General features: G+C 36.2%; 1 protein-coding gene across 1 annotated transcript in view; it reads left to right on the plus strand.

Annotated features, from left to right (window-relative positions):
• Window positions 1-9,119: 9,119 nt before the first annotated feature.
• COBLL1 (cordon-bleu WH2 repeat protein like 1) overlaps window positions 9,120-19,785 on the plus strand; it is a 127,484-nt gene continuing 116,818 nt past the window's right edge. Inside the window, exons 1-6 of the mRNA XM_080601169.1 lie at window positions 9,120-9,469; window positions 11,667-11,784; window positions 12,191-12,265; window positions 13,462-13,596; window positions 14,867-14,932; window positions 16,544-16,650. Coding sequence (XP_080457295.1) covers window positions 9,425-9,469; window positions 11,667-11,784; window positions 12,191-12,265; window positions 13,462-13,596; window positions 14,867-14,932; window positions 16,544-16,650 — 546 coding nt within the window. The 5' untranslated portion in view covers window positions 9,120-9,424. The remainder of the gene's footprint in view (window positions 9,470-11,666; window positions 11,785-12,190; window positions 12,266-13,461; window positions 13,597-14,866; window positions 14,933-16,543; window positions 16,651-19,785) is intronic.

Here is a 19,785-nt window from a genome sequence, read left to right on the forward strand (position 1 = left end):
AGGTATCTGTTTTCAGAAGTGCAGAAAGTCATCAGGTCAGAGAATATTGAAGTGACATTGGTAGTTAAAGCTAGGATCATTATAAGCAAATTATCCATTCAACAAAGAAAATACATATACTGTTCAAAACCCTTATCTTCTTTCTGGATTCCCCCCCCCCCCTCCTTTTTTTTGGCCAGTATTAGCAGTGAAGTGCTTACAGTTCTACATTCCTTTTAGACTGACCATGCTTCAGAAGCGCTATAAGCAAACACACACACACACACAAACCCCCACCCCCCCCAACCCCGAAATACATCAAAACACCTTAAGACAACCAAGACAACCAATATCACAACATACATGGGAAGCTTTTCTTCATACAGTACTATAGCAACACCTTGTTCCATGCACAGAGCTAGCTGGTATGACCTACTTCCCTTTTCCATATATACAATGGTGTTCAAAAAGCCTTTAAAAAATCACTTACACTCATTACAAAATATGACCATTTCCCACAATTTGGCCCACCTTTCGTCAGTCTTTCACCAGAGCCTCACTTTCTTAAAGCCTTCCAAAAGACAGTCACAGCCACCGCGTCTTACTATTACAAATAGTTTAACCCCAAAACAGAGATAAAGAATTATTCAAATTTTGAATAAAAGAGGTAAGAACTACTGGGACTACTACTGTTCCATCAGGCTATAAAGACAGTCAGAAAAAGTCCATTACCCACTTTATCCAAGCATATCATCAACTTAGCACAAGGAGTTTTTCTGTTCCGCTGTGAGGTAGCCTGTTGCTTATGTGGTATAATCACATTTTCTTTTACCTTCATATGGAAAAATGAGTATTTTTCACTAAATTTGAACCTGACAGTGTAAGTTGACAGTTCTTTCAGAGGAAGGAAGGCAGAAATGTGGGAGCAGGTATGGCAGAGTTTCTTGAGAATGAGAGGGTAAAGTCACAGGCTTCTGAAGGGAAATCATGGTAGTATTGGACTAAAACATGCAGGAAAGTACTGAATGTTTAAGCCAGAGTGTATGCAATTTTTTATTTTTATTTTTTTACACAAAGAAGATTGAATGATAGAGAGGGGACAAATACAACTATCATACTATATGCTGCATCCACTTCTATCAAAAAGATGTTCTCGGGTAAATTATGCATCTTATATGCCAACCTCTTCAAAAATGTGCTTCTCTTAATAATTCGCCTACAGAAAGTATGGTTTTGGACTTGAAAGGGAGATATTTTATAATGCCTTCAGCTGAATGTGTCTACTGAATATAGATACATACACTAGAAATAATGGGTTGCCCAGGGTGGCATCACCATCCCTGGTGGTGTTCAAGGAAAGGTTGGACCTCGTGCGTAGGGACATGGTTTAGTGGGTGACACTGCAGTAGGGTGATGGTTGGACCAGATGATCTTGAAGGTCTTTTCCAACCTTAATGATTCTATAATTCTATAACCATGCATATGGTTACACAGTGCACGTGGACGCACTGTTATCAACATTTCCTTTCGCCCTTCATTGGAATTACTATTTTGAGTGTTAAAAAGTCTCTCTTTCCAGTTATCTGTACTGAAGATAGAAAACAAAAAAAGAAAAATATTGCTTTTGTTAGCAAATACTTTGTTATAATTTTATAGTTATCTTTTGCTTTAGTTAGTTGTTATTACCAATGGAGATTATTCTTAGTCTTTCCTAGTGACGTTGTATTTGTCACTATTCTGGGCATTAATCCAAGTCCAAAGATAGGAATGAAAATTATAGGCTCTTCCTACATAGCTTTCCTTTTTAGCAACTTCATGCAGGCTCCACATTAGCAACTTTAACTTCTCTCAGATTTCTTCCTACATAAGTCACTCTACAAATGGATCAAAAGTGAAATAAATTCAGCTGACAGCTGTAAGGGAATTTGTTCTGTAATTTCTTACTTAAAATAGACTTTTCTTTTCCCCAAATCCAACTAAAGCTAACAGATTGTTTTTGTTTTCCTATAGTAATTTCTATAGTATCCATCACATTAATATCTAAGGGAAAACATTAAAAGAACTTTCATCACAACAGTTCTGTAAGATGGAAAATATTATTTTCATCATTTTAGTGGTAGGGAATTCATGCACAGAGAAACTGTACTTCGTGTTCAACATCATGTGAGAAGATTATGCTGAAATCAGGAATATCTGCCTGAAAATACAATCTGTCTCCCTCCTAATTCTTTCAGAGTTTTGGGAAATATTGCTATGTATTTTTACTTCTGTTCCAAAAGGCTAATTATGTGGAATGCTAAACACAACTTTTTGATTTGATCTAATTCATCACACTACCCCAATGGCTAGGAGCCCCAGTCATGGGTCAGGATTCATTCTGTCAAATATTAACAAATTAAAAAGTTGTAAAAGTTAAAAATACTAAATATTAACTTAAATCCAACAATTAAATTTAATTCACTCCTAGTCTGAATTAATTGACTGCAAGTCTATTTTGAAGCAGGAGACAGCACTAAGATGTCACTGATACCATCTGTCTTTTATGCAGAGAGACTTGTAAGGCACATCCACATCCTACTGGTAATAGAAAATCTCTGTATTCCAGTATATGGAGCCCATACACAGCAGTAGGAGTATGTGTGACAAAACATTGCTCTATGTCTACCAAATCCCTTGGATTATGTACCATAGATTCTTTAGAAAGGATGTAATATTTCACTGAAGTTAAAATCTACATATTAACAACACATTGGAAATTTGCTAGACTTTTTTCTTACTTTCTGCTCAGAGCCTTCCTTTCTTTACTTCTCCTTATTTATAATAATGAAAAAAATAAGGAAAACATATTTGCATGCAGCTCTTCAACACCAATTTAAAATAAAATTAAGAAAAGTTTCCATAAAGTTCTTGGTTGCCTTTCACAATGAAATGTACTCGTTTAGGGTTAAAATATGCAATCAGATATGATTACAAATTGAACGGTGATTGGGAAGCACTTAGTCACCTAACCAAGATAAAACTTTATGAGTGGCAAATCAGAAAATACTTCTGAAAGAAAAATCTGAGAGGCTGCAAACACAATCAAAAGAGAAACTAAATTGCAGGGAAGTCATTAGAAAAATAACATTTGACAAGCCCAACTGCCTCCTACTTATTTTTGTCCTACCATTTCAAAACCATCACTTCCCACAGTCCATTTCTACTTTTCTCCATCTTTCCTCCTTCCCCTTGCTAGCCCTTCTGCAAAACAAAAGCTAACTGTTCTCTCTCTCAAAACACAGTCTTTTTACTTACTAACCCCCTCCAAACTTGCATTACTGTAGAACTTACTATGGGACTTTACAGATACAAACAACTCCATCAGATATACAAGTAACCAAAACACACAAGTGTAGTAAAAGAATCCCTTACATCCTGCTGGTGCATGTAACTGATTATGTCTTATACTATATTCATACAATATCAAAGCTTTTAGAAGTTACACCATTGACTTCACTGTGCCCAAGGTTTAATTGTTAATATTCTATCTATAAGACAGATTTTAAAATAACAAACAAAAACTTATGTGGCGTTAACAGTTTCCAAAAGTACAGTAAAAATGTTCAATAACTTCATACATCGTAAATAAACTATAATGTATCTTGCACTTGCAACGTTTTACTCTGTAAATACTTACTTGGCTTGACTCAAACACCAACTTTCTTCATCAGATTTGCCATCTCCTTGCCCTCTGCACAGAAACAAAGAGAAAGATGAGCTTGCAAATGATTAAGACTCAGAAACGGACGAACAGCTGTAAGGCGCGCAAAGTTAGTAAGATTGTTATGAACAAGCTAACAAAAGGAGTTTGACTAACGCCTGACACAATTAACACTTACTGTACCTCATTTTTGTCATGTACTTATAACGTGCCACTTGCTATTAAAAGAAAAAAAAAGTATTGGAACAGCATCACTTTATTTTTATTTCCATCTTTGACAAATCCTTTTGAGGATGTTAAAAGTACCCTCAATTGATTCTGAGTTCAGGTGCTCTTTTCACCTTTTGTTTTCAATTGCCTTTGTGCTTGCTAAAAAAATAAATAAATAAATAAAAAATAAAAATAAAAAATCCTGTAGGGCCTGTATAAGCAATAACTGAAGTAAGCGAGAATCCTGACACTGATTTCAGCTCTTATCAGCTACCACCTACACTAAGTTACACATGTCGATAGGCTGGAGAGGTTCGTTAGCCCTTTGCAGTACACAACTAAAAGAAGTCAAACATTGCCCCCTAGTGTCTGAAGGGCAAAGCACGTCGTTTACGAACTGCTGACATTTAACATTAAAGCCTTTCTATCTTGACAATACAGTCTTTCAACGGGAATTTGCAGAAGCTTGGAAGACTGCGGCGATGCATAATCACGTATTAAGGAGCATAATTCTCCTTAACCCCTGCTGGATGAGCACATCACGACACAGCTCAGGAAGGAGCTTGATGAGTATATAGCTACATGAGTAAAAAACACTAGTTTCTGCAAAGTGGAATTTAAAATATTAGCTAATAATGAATATTGTGTACTAGGGAAGCAAGAGAGATATATGTCAACATATAAGAAAAATGGGTATTCTTAAAGCACATTGTCTTCTTAACTAGAAGAAAAATACTGAGTAAAGTGACCTTAGTTTTCCAAATGAGACCACAGTTCATCATATTGAAGGCATCAGTTTAAGCTACTACAAGTATACATTCAGTTTACAATTCATTTCAGAAAACACAGAAGAGATATTCCCTGAAATGCAAGGGAATCATGTAGTCACTTAGTATTTGTTTTGAAGACATTAAAAATTAAGGCATAGAAAGATGGGGCCAAAGCTAGTAACAGAAATTAATACAGTAACGCCAATTTCAATCCTTTGTAAATAAAAGTAAGTAAATGCTGATCAAAGCAACAGATTTTATTTTTGTACAGGATCTGTTAAGGCACTGGAGGAATACAATAGTAAAGGCTGCAGCGTCATACTTCACTTCATGTTGCCAGCAAAGCAAAAACATCCAGCAGAATACCAGCAGTTGCATACTGCCAGTTCAGAAAGAGAACGAAAGGAATTAAGCTAACTAGCTGGTAACTGTGCTGCCATTATATTCAGCATAAATCAAAACTATGCACACAACAAAGAAGTTTCACCCACTTAACAAAAACATCCTTTATACAAAAATATGTGCCAGCCAAACATGCATCTCTGCCCTTACTTTTCCCAGCTACAGATGCTATGACTTTAACGAGATGGAAAGAAATGGTGAGTTTCCCTTTCAAACTTACCACATGACATAGTATGTAAAACTTGTACATCATTTAAATTAAATGAACAGTATTTTGCCACAGCTAACAAGTAAAGCAGATCCTGTTGTAGTTCTTGAGATGTTTTCCCCCCTCCAGACACTTGGTTTGACTACAACAGTGCAGGTCGTGCTATACCTCACGTAGAAAATTTCTATTATCACAGAAGTCTGAAGACCCAATACCAACAATGAGAACCATTAACCAAAAATTACCAATGCTGCCTACACAAGACATTTTACCTCTGTTTTAAGGTCTTTCCTATATTTCACCAAAACAGATTGATTATAGAAGCTATAACTCAAGGAGAGGAAAAGCTTTACAGGCAGATTCCAGCTCAGATGTTTGTCCACTAACTTCACAAAAACTACAGGTTCACATGAGGGCCAGATTAGAACTTTTAAGAGAGCACATAAATGTTTTCCTCAAACAATAATTCTTTTAAGTACTTTCTCTAAAACTTTAAACTGCTAATGCTCCAAGAGACCAGGTGCTCAGTGTTTAAGCTAGTCAACCGGGCAAAACAAGCAGTCTGCTTACACCTGGAGGATGAGGAGGTCATGTTCCCTGTTAGTTCTGAGCCTTTTTGTACGGGTGTCTCATTAAGAGGGACAATTTTCATTCCATTTTGCTTGGACACATCACAAAGGCTCATTTCCCAGCAAAATCTTTTTTAACAGTGGTCCATAATCACTTGTAGTAGCACACTATTAGGTATCTAAATTAACTTAGTGTTAAGAACAGCAGCTCTTTTTTAAATATGTTTGACTCATGGACAATGACACTACTAAAAAGTAAAAGGTCACCAACCTTTTCAGGAAGGATAAATGAGTTTGACATTAAAGTATCATTATAACAATCACTCCCTACAAAAAAAAAAAAAAAAAAAAGCTCTTACTTTTAATTCAGTCATTCATTTAAAGCAAGAGATGAAAGAGAAATTTCATTTCCTGTTATGTTTGTCAATTCTCATCACATGGCTTTGCTTTTTCTATGCCAGCTTTGTGTCTGATTTTTCTTTCTTACATTTTCTCTCTTATATTTTCAGATGATCTACAGCACATCCTTGGAGTACACAAGCAACTTAAGAGTATTCAGTTTTCTCTGTTTATTAATGCCTTTCTTGCTTTAATACATTTAATGCTTATGAATGACTATTTTTATTGACATTTAAAAATTTAGACCTCAAGTAGTAATATTACTAAAGCAAAAGCTGTAGCAATTCAGGCTTCTCCACAAAGCTCTGCCAACAAAGCTCAATGGCATCGCATCCTATCATTGATAGCTGTTTCTACTACTTTGCCCAGTGGAGATGTCAGGCATACTGGTATGTAGTTTCCTGCATCATTCCTGGAGTCTTTTTAGGCAGCCATCTTGGCCATTTTCCAATACCAGTTAGTACCACTCTTATTAAGCAGAAGCTCACCACTTGCTGTCCCTGGGGTACAAATTAATTTAGGATTCCAAGATGACTACATTTCATAATTTCAAATCATTATTACTTATCTTTTCCATTCGCTCTATGATAATTCAGTTTGAGGCATATTCTCTGCCTTGTCTTCCATATGGAAAGAGCTCTGCCATGGAAATCTTTCAAAAAATACTCCCCAGTGGAAAAAATAAAAATAAAAAAAAAACCTTTTTCTGTTATGTCTTTATCATGATTGTTCTTTCTCCCCTCTCTCTCCCCATCCCAAACCTCGATTCTACGTAGGTCTTAAGGATTCTCTTGCAGGGTTTCTGCTTATAAACATCAGTATTATTAATATTCCTTTTTGCTGGTTGCTCCCCTATCTCATTTTTTAGCTCACCTTTATGTGTTTTCACATTTAACTTGAAGGTGTATGATCCCGTCTCTTTGGACACAACTTTCTTGTGTGCTTCTGTATGGAAGATGCCTTCTTTTTTAGATAAGTACCCTGCGCTTGTGGTTTAGGTATGCTGGCATCCTTCAGAGCACGGCCCTCCACAACCACGGGGTAAACAGTTGTGCAAAATGTCCTGCAGCAAGGTCCTAAAGAACATAATGCAAACATCGGATTATGGACTTCTGGTGAATCCAGTAATTTTTCACAGTGAACTTTTACTCTCATTGTGAAGACAAAAGCTAGTATTAAGCTTTTCATACAATAAGCACATCCCAAAGCACAACAACAAAGCACAGAGCAATCCAAGTGACCAGAGACTAGTCTCATAGCACAGGAAAAAGACCCTCTACACCATTAACTGTGGAAAAAACAATTCCTTTCCCTAATTCACTGCTAATATGCTGAATGAAAGCTTGCAAGTTGACAAATATTTCTCCAAATCATGCCAATATGACTGATATAACTGAAACTCTGGGACTCTTAAAAAGTGGGTGTCACACTTGGGCATTGGTCCCCTCACACATTAAGAGCTGCGTGGTAGGACCTCGACTTAATTGGCACCAAATAAATGCCTGAGGAATGTATCTGATTAACAACAGGGAGAAACAGGAGAAAGCATTTGCACAAAACAGAAATTATTTTCTGAGGTAATAAATGCATACTCCAAACTGGAATTAAAATAAAATCACCAAACTCAGAAGGACTATTGTACAGCATGTGGGTGTTGGATAAAAAGGCTTTGTGTGGAAGTTGCTACATTACTTAACAAACATACAGAGTCTGGCTGAACAGCATCATAAAAACCTACCATATTTATAAGGCTTTATTACAGTCTGCCTTAAAACAGCTTCAGCTTCTTTCCTTGTTTAAACACAGAATTCTTTGTAAAGACCAAGGGAGAAAAAAAAGAAGAAAAAAAAAAAAAAGCATTGCTACTAAATCACAGGAACTTTCTTTGTACCTTAGGCCTCTAAAATTTTCTCTGCTGAGTCATGTCATCTGACTGGTCACACAAGAATACATGTCAGATTGTAACTTGTCATGCAGTTGATTAGAGATTTCTTTTGAAGGAACTGAAGCTAATGTGCTTAAGCTATTGAACAAAAATGTCATATACGCTCTTTATGTTCATTTTGTTCTTCACATTAAATCACATGCATCATAGAATCTTTAAGGACAAAATGACTGATGCACAGCAGATGCACTCCTTTAACCACTGCAACTCGCCCTAGCAAAACATTATTAAATATGTGTTCTTAAGACTGTATAAAGCAAATTAGCATGCTCTGTTTTCTGCTGATATGTAGTGCATGTTTTATAGTTGTTCTCAGTGTTTTTTAACTTAATGATTTAATCGTTTAAAATCTTGCATCCAAATTCTGTTGATGGGGCTCTGCAGTCATTGCCGTAAATTCCCAAATTTATTTTTTGACCCTCATGAGCTATATTTTGCCTCCAGTAATTCTTCACAGAATTAATGAATATCTGTAATTACTTCTTATTGTTGTTTACTACTTCATATATGCTTTTGCTTAAGATACACGTTTGTGTTTTTTTTGTTTTTGTTTTCTGAATGCTGACAAAATATGTTTCATCTGGAGGCTGCCTGGTCTCAGCTCACAATAAGTGAGGTAATTAGAGATTCTGAGTTTTCAGACCAGTAATTTTACCTCTTTTAATTAGGGGTCAGCCTGTGACCCCAGTACATTCTGTACCTGGCTTACCCTCCTTTTGCTGACTTAGCATTCTTTCAAGAAACTTACCTCACCTGAGGAGAAAAAATAATGAATACAGCAGCAGGACCTAGTAAATAACCCTTATATTGAAAACTACATACAAAAAAACAGCTTTGACAGTGGAGCTGCTTTCAGCTACGCACCCTACACAGAAAGCTCTATATATGCATTCAGGGTTAAAAAAATATGTAAGAAATTGCGAACTTGGAGTGTCCTAAGTTCAAGGGAGAGGAGCTTACTTTCTGGGCCGCGTTTCAAATTGAGGAGGCGCTGAAGGAGGGCCCTCCTGCTGGGTCTGCGGGCAGGAGTCAGGCTGAGGGGCTCTACGCCACTCGGAGCGGTGGTAGGCGGCCGCCTGAGGGGAGCCCGCACCGCCCCCCCACAGGCTGCCCCACGGCCCCGGGAGGAGGGGGAGGACTCGCCCGTCCCTGCCTCTCCCGGGCTCTGGGAGGGCTCAGGGAGCGGTGGCGAACTGCAGCAGCTCGGCGGCAACGTGAAGAAGGCACCGCGTCCCCCCGGCGATGGAGCGTGGCGGGCCGGAGCTGCCGGCGGCCGCTGCCCCGCAGGTGAGCCCAGTGGCGCCGGGGAGGGTGAGGTGAGGTGAGGTGAGAGGGCGTTCTCTTCTCGTCTCCCTCAGCCCCTCGTCGTGGGGCGCCTGGGGGGGGTCGCGGCCGCTTTTGCTGTTACATGCCTCCCCGGAGGGCACTGACAGTGGCTGTGGATTTCTCACCTCGGTTGAATTCTCCTCTACCTCATGTGAGAAAGAACTGAGTCCTAAGTACGAAACGGAGTTAAGAAAAAAGAAAGCTAGCGGATGGGTCTTATTCATGTAAGAGAGCAGAACCGTGACCACTTGACACAGCTGTAATAGCGTCTCGCTCCAGAGCTCAAGCACCTGGTGTCCTGGTGGGTCCATTGCCATCACTGTGACCCCAGCTGTGCTGTGTCTGCAGCTGGTTCTGCTGCTCTCTGGGGAAGCCCCACCAAGAGTCCATCTGTGTGGTGGGGGGCAAGACTCATGAAAGAATCTGTGAGATGTACAGCAAGCGTTGTGTTCATTTTCTAGTAATGACTGAAATGAGGGAAACAGACTCTTCTGTTCAGTACAATTCCACATGTGCTGTGCAAAAGGCGTTAAAGTTTCATGAGAGAATAACAGTGATGCTCCTGCTGCACGAATCAGTGGTGAACTAAAATGGACCAGTCGTAATTCTACAACAGAAAGAGCAGGGGAAGGATGTTAACTCTAAAACTAGCTATAGTGTGGAGAGGATAACTAGGAAATTATGGTTGGTCTTTCTGTGATGATGTAAATATTTTTGTGGCACCAAGTGGATATATCTAGTGGCAGATTCAGAACAAAGAAGAGTATCTGTCTCTACATACGATGCACACTTAAGACATGGAGCTTGTGGCCACAGGACAGTGGAGCTGCTAAAAAATTTATATGGCTTTAAAAAAGGGCAAAAAAAAATTTATATGGCTTTAAAGCCATATAAAAGCTGCTAAAAAATTTATATGGCTTTAAAAAAGGGCAAAACTTAAAAAAGGAGCAATCCATTGAGGAATATAACACAACAAGAACATGCCTGGCTCAGGAAGACCAGGATACACAAAATGTTGAAAGCTGGGACAAGATACTCTTTCTGTGCACCTTCCATTGATTACTACCACAAAGGGGATACCAGGCAATATTTGCAGTACTACTATTCTTATGTTACTATTGCTAAAGGATTAAAGGTTCCAATTAAATAACTAACCCTCCTTGAGATACTCTTACACATGTCATCTTATACCACTGGCTACAGACTATTTGGATTTATCAGTTTTTTAGTTTTTTTTCCAGGAGTGTTAGTAGCAAGCATCTGAATTTGCACTTAGCTGCTATATACGTTAAATAGGCTCCTGCATCCATGAAATAGTGACTTTATTTTCATGGTAAGTATACGATGTTTTTCTTCTGTAGAAAAAAAAAAAAAAAGCAGACATTTTCTTCATTGAATGCATGTTCCTTTTTTAATTATATGACTTCATTTCAAATACTAGCATTCTAATGAAAGATTCTAAAAAGTTCTCTGGCAGTAAATGGTGAATAAATAGAGGACCACAACATGCTTGTAAGGAGATTTATTTTTATTTTTTTAAGATAGAACGTAAATCATTGAAGCCACTAGCTACAAATGTGTGCCTCAAACTCTACTTTGTACCAGACTTTTCCACAGAAACCTTGTGAGGCTAGCCAATGTCATTCTCTAGTCATAACGCACTAAACCATTCAAAGACATAGAAATATTGAAAATTCTGGGTAAAACCTTAAATTCAAACATCACCAGGTGTTGGCATACTTTACTAGTAACTTGAAATTGATTTTGTTCCCCTTGGCTCAGGGGCCTGTTTTTACTGACCAGTCAGATTAGCCAAAATATTTTCAAAACTGCTTGTTCCAAAGGCAGAAATATTAATCATGACTAAAAAGCTCTCTAACAGCCTACCTCTCAGTTTATATAGATCTCTGTTCTTCCACTTACATTTTTTCAGAGAAGAATTAATTACAGAAGATTATTGGTCAGGCTTATAAAGGAATTATATGTTTAACACCCCTTTGATTTCTCACTGGGGAAAAAAAAAAAGATTTAATTATCAAAATACCTCTACAAATCTGAGTCTATGAAAGCTTTTTTTTTTTTTTTTGAATCAGCTATATTAAATGTATAATCCTTGTTCTCACCTATCTTTAATTCCTTCATTGTCTTCTTGAAACAGATAGAAACAGATGACCAAACAGCTCTGGTTAGTAAGTCCAGGAATAAAGGAGGAAACAGTAATCTGGCATCGGCTGGATTTAACATTATCAACTCCATCATAGGATCAGGCATTATAGGTAAGTGTATTTTTTTTATTATTCAGCCTTGTTTATACATGCATGACTACTCAGTGTAGAGAAAAAAATGCTGTCTTCTTATTTTCTGGTGCTGTTGCTGAAGATTTTTTTCTACTTTTTTCTTTTATTATGTGAAAATCCAGTGTTTTCAGCTGAGATCAGGTCTCACTGTAGTAAGTACCCTTCAGCCTCTTTTGCCATAATGACCGGAGTACTGGTTGAGCAGGTGCTGACTCAGCTTTGTGGCTAAGCAGCCCTTGGTCTACTAAAAATAATCACATCGATTAAGCGTGATGGTCCAATTTGGAATATTGAAAGAATTTATTTTAATCTGAATATTTCATTATTTTGGTCATCACAAATAAATATTTGTAAACATTCAAAAACATTGTTTTCTTGCTTACAGGGTTGCCATATTCAATGAAAGAAGCTGGTTTTCCCTTAGGCGTACTTCTTCTGTTTGGAGTTGCCTATATCACAGGTACTGTAAAAGCAGTTTGTTGTGAAGTGAAAATCAGTCTTGCAAAGTTTAGATGACTTTGAGCTTCATGATAGCTTAATCATGTTTGTGACTTAATAAAAATGAGGAATTTTTTCTCACCTCACCAATCCCCTGAGCAGATTAGTAAAAGTAGAGAATTATACTGTACAACATATAAAGCTGCTTTTTGTGTGCCTTTTATTTGATGAGGCCTAGTTTCTTGGACTAGGTCATGGTGACATTTGGAAGAATAGCTCTTATTTGTGTCTCATAATCACCTGTTTTAGTCTGCCGTTTTTCATCTAAGACACTGATCCTTGAGTGGATAGTATATTACTCAAATGTACCGCAGAATTAAACTCTCTGGGTGTACTATGATTTTGAATATTTTAATATTATTCATCAAAAAATCATTGATTTACCTTCCAAAAGAAATTGTAAAGACTGAAAGTTTCATAACTTTAGTCATTCCTAGAAGATAATAAACACTGATACTGTTCACAGAAAGGAACTGTTCCTATCGCAGCATAGATTACAAGCTAAGTGAAAGCCAGATGAGGAATAGACGAGGTCTAGCTACTATCTGTCAAGACATCTACTCTAAGGTAATAAATTCTGCGCTATAACTAATCCAGACTGGAAAATCCCATGGTGCTCAAATGATTGCTAAAGGATAGTTTCAAATAACAGCAACATTTTATACTGTTCTTCATAAAAGGTTGGGGTTCTGTCTCAGAGTAATTCCATCTGTGACATCAGCTCTGTCTCAAGGCATATTGCTTCATACAAGAGAGTGGTTCCATCTGTGGTTTTCAAGATAAATTGACACTGACATTCTTCATGTTTTAGCCTCTAAGAGGATATAACCAAACATTACATTTAGTTTATATACCTCTGTGTTGTTAATTAATTTTCCATTTTTGGTGCTTTTGACAGTTTTCCCTTGAACTATACTGGATACTAATTAAAATGAGTCTGTTTCTGCTTTCCCTTATTGGGAAAAGTGGAATTCCCTTACCATATGAGCCTACAGCTCCAGATATTGGTGGATTTAAATTCTTTCTGAAAAGATTTCTCATTACTGTTTTTCCCAATGCTGCAGTTTTCCCTTACAGACTTTTTTTTTTTAAGGAGTAGAAAAGAACAGTACCTGCTAGTTGGTTCATGCTGTCTTTAAAAATTTTATTTTTTAACAGATTATTCCATTATATTACTGATAAAAGGAGGAAATCTGTCTAGTACCAACACCTATCAAGAGCTGGTCAGAAAAACATATGGTCTTATAGGTTATCTAATTCTTTCAACTCTTCAATTTTTATATCCATTTATTGGTAAGATCACATAAAATATAAATTTTCATTTTTTATAAATAATAAGCTTTTCCATGTTACCTTATTCTTTCACTTCTTAAATATTAAGGACTCTGTAAAGAGTAAACTGTATATGCCTCTTTCCTTAAATAAATAATTGTTGAGTAGTGAAGAATGACTGGAAAAGAATTCAATGAATCTGAGGACCAGAATAATAGAAATGAAGTGAAATGTAATAACACAGAAATCTGGGATCACACACTTAAAAATTAACGACAAAAGTAGCTATGAGAAATAAAAAGAGGGGAGACTTCTAGAATGAGGAATCTGATATGCACTGTTTCATACAGGACTGCAGGAGGTAAGGATACCAAGAGACTGGATTTGGTGGCTACAGAGTCCCAGAGCAAAATTTTCCCTTTGGGATTAATCAATCTGAAGTCATTTTAAAGTCATTTTAGGTAGACAAGATTTTTAAGGGAGTCAGGTTAGTGTTACTGTGGGCAACAGCTTTGCACCTTCATATGAATTGCTTTATCAAGCTTCATTCTTTAAACTGAAAGTATGAATTACCTATGAAAATATTGATTCATTACCATTGACTTAAGAGTGTAATTATTACTTCAGAGAGAATGTGGAAAAGAATTGTAGAGATTTCAGTTCCTACCTTGGAACTAGTTTTGCAAATGTACGTGCTTGAATTTGTTTCCATATATAGTGTATATGCACACGTACTTCCAGTGTAGAATAAGATACAAATGAAATATGAGTATTAAAGTCACAGCTCTTATTAATGAGAGGAAGGAATGGAAGTCCATATTTGCTATCTTCATCTTTTCTCCTTTCTTCTGGTTGAAAGATTTCAGACTTCTACATGAGCTAGGAGGTCCTGTGCATTTGATTCCAGGACTGATTATTTTATTAACGCAGGAACATAACTAAATTGAAACAGGAGTTTGAAAATAAACTGACAAAAAATTGAAGTTGGAAATGAACAAGGCAATTCTAAAAGCCTTTTTTAGTCCCTTCTGAATTAAGTTTATGTGAGAAAACAGCACAGTGTCCTTGCTTATCTGATTGGATTCTTTCGCAGGTAGTACATTTTTAAAATAAATAAAGGAGACTTAAAACATCTGTTTTAAGCCTGAATCTTAAAAGTTGTTAGGTGCTAGCTAGAATTCGTACAAGAGGGATAGTGACATAATCCTGAGGTCTACAGAATACATGTATTTAAATATTTATCAAATGTTCTCTATTTTATTTGTACTAACAAATTTTTATTTTCTTTAAGCTATGATTAGTTACAACATAATAACTGGAGACACTTTAACTAAAGTTTTTTTGAGAATTCCTGGAGGTAAGATGCATTTTAAAATTTCAGAATGGGAAAGATTTATTAGGTAGAAATGCAGTGTATTTGGGGTTTATACTGTGTCAGACTGAAGTAATATCTACCTATTACTTTGGGTCTGAATTACCCTTAAATATTAAGTTAAGAATTTAAATCATGTTTGTAAGAGTACTTTTTAAACAAAAAGAAACTCAAAACTATAAATCCTATAAGTCCTTGGGTCGTTGGACTCTGTCAGTGAAGACTAAGTGCATCAATGAAATACTAAGCAAATAGAAGTCTTTCATAGCGATATGATTGCAATGGGTTTTTTGTCATATTTTTGAATGTGCTACATTTGAATACTAAAACTTCAGTGAATAATTCTGAATGACTTGCACATGATATAATGGATTTAATTCTTACTTAAGCATATCTGTATAGCTGGTCATAAACTGCATATATAACTTCCAGTTCTGTTAGATATTCACTGTAAAAACTTTTAAAGATCTTAACTCATGCACTTCTTACTCTTCTGCTGCTGTAAGTTTTCACAGCGGAATCAGTGGAGCCTATTTGTGTGCGTTTGTCATCTTTTTCATCACAAAGCCAGCTAAACTTAAACGCTTTTCTCTGGCAAAGTAGACTGAAAAGAGCAAGTCTGGAGTGAAGTGGAAATTAGTTTTTGCACGCACTGTTTGCTTTCCTTAGTGAGATTATAATTTTCGGACGGTGAAGCCTGCAACATGTGGGATTCAGTTTTAATTCTCACACTCTGTTCAGGTTGATAGTGAAATAATATCTAATAATATCTAATAATCATATGACTTCTTTAATGGGAGGAACCAACAGCATGTCACATCATTTCACCTGCCTGTGAAGACTGGGGGAAAGGCATTATGATGTTCCAAAGGATAAAGGAACTGTACACCATCTTTTCATGTCAACTGCCACTCACTTTCCAGCCAAAATTATTCAGCAAGCTGATTGAAATACATGATTCATGGTAATTTGACTAAAAGTGAGATGTTTCATATCAAGTTGCTGTTGGCTTGGAAAAAAACACCAGTTATGCAAAAAAATTCCATTGATTGCAGAGGTTGTTATATTGTTGCCTCTATGTGGTAATCTGTATTTTTCAATTGGAAGTCAGGTGACAACAAGAAAAGAGGTGCTCAAATGAACCACTCAGCATGAACTTTAGGATTGTTCTTTAAGAATTCATGTATCTTCAACAGAACAGTAATTGATCTCAACACTGTCAAAAAATCCTCAGCAGTGAAGAGCAGAAAGAAACATGGTTTTACTTGCAGTCTACCAACATTGACCCAGGCACGATGAAAGAAATTAATGCTAACCTATGTATTCAAATGCCACACTTCCAAAGTTTGATATAATATATCACGTGTTATGCACTATAGGTTAAAATCGCAGAATTCTGGTGATTATATGCATGCCGTGTATGGCTTCCCCTATGTTAGTTAATGGTTAGTCTTTATTTCACTTTCTTATCTTGAATAAAGGAGATAAAAGCTTGGTCAACATCAAAGTTTGTTATTGCTAGCCTTTTGAATGCAACTAATCTATTCCTTATGTCAGTCTCTTACAGGAATAATTTTCTTTCTCTTTTGATTTTAGTTGGACCAGATAATATACTTACAGATCGTCACTTCATAATTCTTCTTACCACCATCATCTTTACCTTGCCTTTATCTTTATATCGTGACATAGCAAAATTGGGAAAGGTAAATCATAATAGCAGTTGATTTAGTTCACTTTCCTCTATGCCATTAGAAAACAAGTGCCAGTCATGACCTAATGTATTTGAATGCCATCCAACTCTAGAGCATATTAAATATTTTAGAAGTGCAGACTGTCTTCTGTCCCAAGAAGTATCAGAGAACTTGGAATAGTTTAAGCAGAACTTTGGTCCCTACCTGAATCACTAAATTTTTTTTCCATCTACTGCTAGTAGAAATCTTTTTTTTTTTAAAGCAGTGAGTGTTGTAGGCCTGATCTTGAAATGCTGAGCACCACTGATTACAAATGTTTAAATGGGAACCATCTCTTACAGTTGGACGAATAGTTGCAATTGGCTAATTATTCAACAAGAATAACAAATAAAAGGATGATGGTATAGGACAAGCCTCATAATTAAAAATATTTGACATGTGATATTTAGAAATATAGCTGTTTACCAATTCTTTTTTTGAAAATAAGTTGTGCTGCTAAGAGGAGAACCTTTCAGCAGCTTACCAACTGAAGTTGTGTGTTGTCTGTTTTACAGGTATCTCTTATTTCTCTGATTTTAACCATTGTTATCCTGGTTATTGTGATGGTGAGGGCAGTAACATTGGGTCCACAGGTGTAAGTATTCTTACACTTGCCATAAAGTGAATTTTTGTTCATATATAGCCGGTTATATCAGTCTTGCATTATATCTGCATAGTTTTGGAACACGGGTGTTTTGACAGAGACAAGTGTTTAAAGAAATAAATCTGTACTAATTTAAAGACACATCTGTACTAATAGCAATACAAAATGAACTGCTAAAACTTACCTACCTTTTTCCTTCCATTGCACATAAGCAAAGTCACCAAAAGTCTCAAAGAAAACAAACAAAACAAAAACCAACACTACAGATGAATTGGAAATTACATGTGCTATCTCGAAGAGCAGCTGGTTCCTGAAAGGGCATGTGAGGTTGCCTATCACTTGAAGTCTTCAGTTTTGTCCATTACTGTCAGATAACCTATATCTGTAATCTTAAAATAGACAGTATCTTAGCAGCATTTCTTCTTCTGTTAATATAATGATTTCATAATGAAAATTGAATACAAATAAGGAAAACAAGTGAACCACACAATAACAAAGACTTTATTCTGTCATTTGAGAAAACAATATGAACATGCTGAACTGTTTTCCATTACTTGTAGTCTTAAAGTAGTGTTTTAACATTTGACTTTGGAGTGTTCTAGACAATTAAGTGCACATATGAATGTGTGTTGTGGCAATATTTTTATAGTTATATTGCAAGAAAGTGTTATCAACCTAATAACTTTCATTTATGGTGTAGAAGGTCTGCTTTATCCCTTTTTCCTTATTCTTTGAACGTGAAGATATATTAATGAAGGTGACAAGCTATTTTTGAATGTGATTTTTTATTTATTGGAATAGATTTGTATAGTATTTCTACTGTTTCTGTACAAAGTGGATTCTTCCACTGTGATTACTTAAGCAGTGGCACATGACTATGTATTTGTCTTATTGCTGTGATATACGGTTTAATTGCAGGGCATTCCTGTTTTAATGCTAGCAAGATAATTAGAATAGCAGTTTCTAAAGTTGTGCCAGAGAAGTGCCATCACCTGTAGAAATGATCCACTCAGAATAGTGTGGAATTTCAGCCCGCCCCCATTATTCTTAAGTAACATGTTTGTCTTACCATGTTAAAGGTGTATTTGGAAGCAAAATTTCAAAATTCCATGTCAAAAGAGAAAGCTATATATAATGGCTACTCCTGACCTTGTTACTATGGTAACATTTTTTCTTAACAGTGGTGGTGCATGGAAATATAAGAAGTGCATGTCTTTGTTGTTTGTTACAATAAGTAATGATGCTTTCTTAGAAATTCTTCAAGTCTTACTGTTTAATTCTAGAGACTCTTCCATTTTTGCATTTATACTTCTTGTTTTCATAAATTCATCTAAGAAGTTGATAAACTTATCAATTTCTTACCTCACAATAATTCTATCAATGTCTATTTTTACTGTATGTTATAGTTTGAAACAGATGTAAACTTCAGTAAGTTTTAATAAGTCCTCATAATATTTTGCTAAAGTTATGCCATCTGTTTTTTTGTAATGAGAATAAACACATTGATATGTTTTAATATGGGTCTCATCACAGTATCATAACAAGTGAAACAAGTAAGTAATGCATTTACTGTGAGTCCTTATCAATATAAAATAGAAGTTGGAGTTCTGAAGATATATATATATATATATTTAAATCTTGATTAGAAAATCTCAGTTTTGTCATGTAGAAAAAAAAATGTATGGCCGTAGGGATTCTTGATGGGGTCAAGAGAATATTTAATTTTTACTGGTGTAACATGACTGTAGATCTGTTGCTGCACACAGGTAATTGTCTAGTTTGTTCTTGGCAACTCCATAATTTTCCATTCCAGTTCTTAACTAGCCTTTCCTTAGGAAGTTTTCTGAATTGCGTATGATGTCTCTCCTGCTGCATTTCATGTTCGTGGCCTAACCACAGTGAATATGGAGAGCAAACTATTCCTTCCTTTTCTAATTCTTAAAAACCCATAAAAAGCTGTAATTTGTCCCTCTTTCGTATTCCTTTCTATAGACTAAACAAACATTTCCATTAGTGTCTTATCTTGTCATTTCTTATACCTCTAATCATTCTAAATGGCTGCCTTAACTTCTCTGTAAACGGAAACAAGATTGTGGTGCCCCTGCTGCATTGTCTGATGTATCTTACATGCAAAGTATCTTGAGGTCCCTTTCACTATCTTTTGGGGATTGTCATGTTCCTGTTTATATAGCCTGGGTTGATGTTTGCCTTTTTGCAAAATGGCATGGTGTTGTGGACATGCGTCCAGTCTGTAACCTAATAGAAACACTGAGCCGTCTCCTCTGCAGAACAGTGAGGTAGCAGTCTTTCCTTTCTTTCACTCTGTTCTTGTGAAGTTTGGGTTGTGGTATAGTCGTGTCCCTCTCCCCCCTCCCTCCCCATCTCATTCTCATGAAATCTGTAACTGCGTAACTGTAGAATTTGTTGTTGAAGTACTGAATCCTACTTTATCAGCTGATTTTTTCCATTCGTCAACATATTTCTGATTTTTTTTTCCAGCCTGT

Source organism: Anser brachyrhynchus, assembly GCF_964034855.1.
Source record: "Anser brachyrhynchus genome assembly, chromosome: 7".
Lineage (NCBI taxonomy): Eukaryota > Metazoa > Chordata > Aves > Anseriformes > Anatidae > Anser > Anser brachyrhynchus.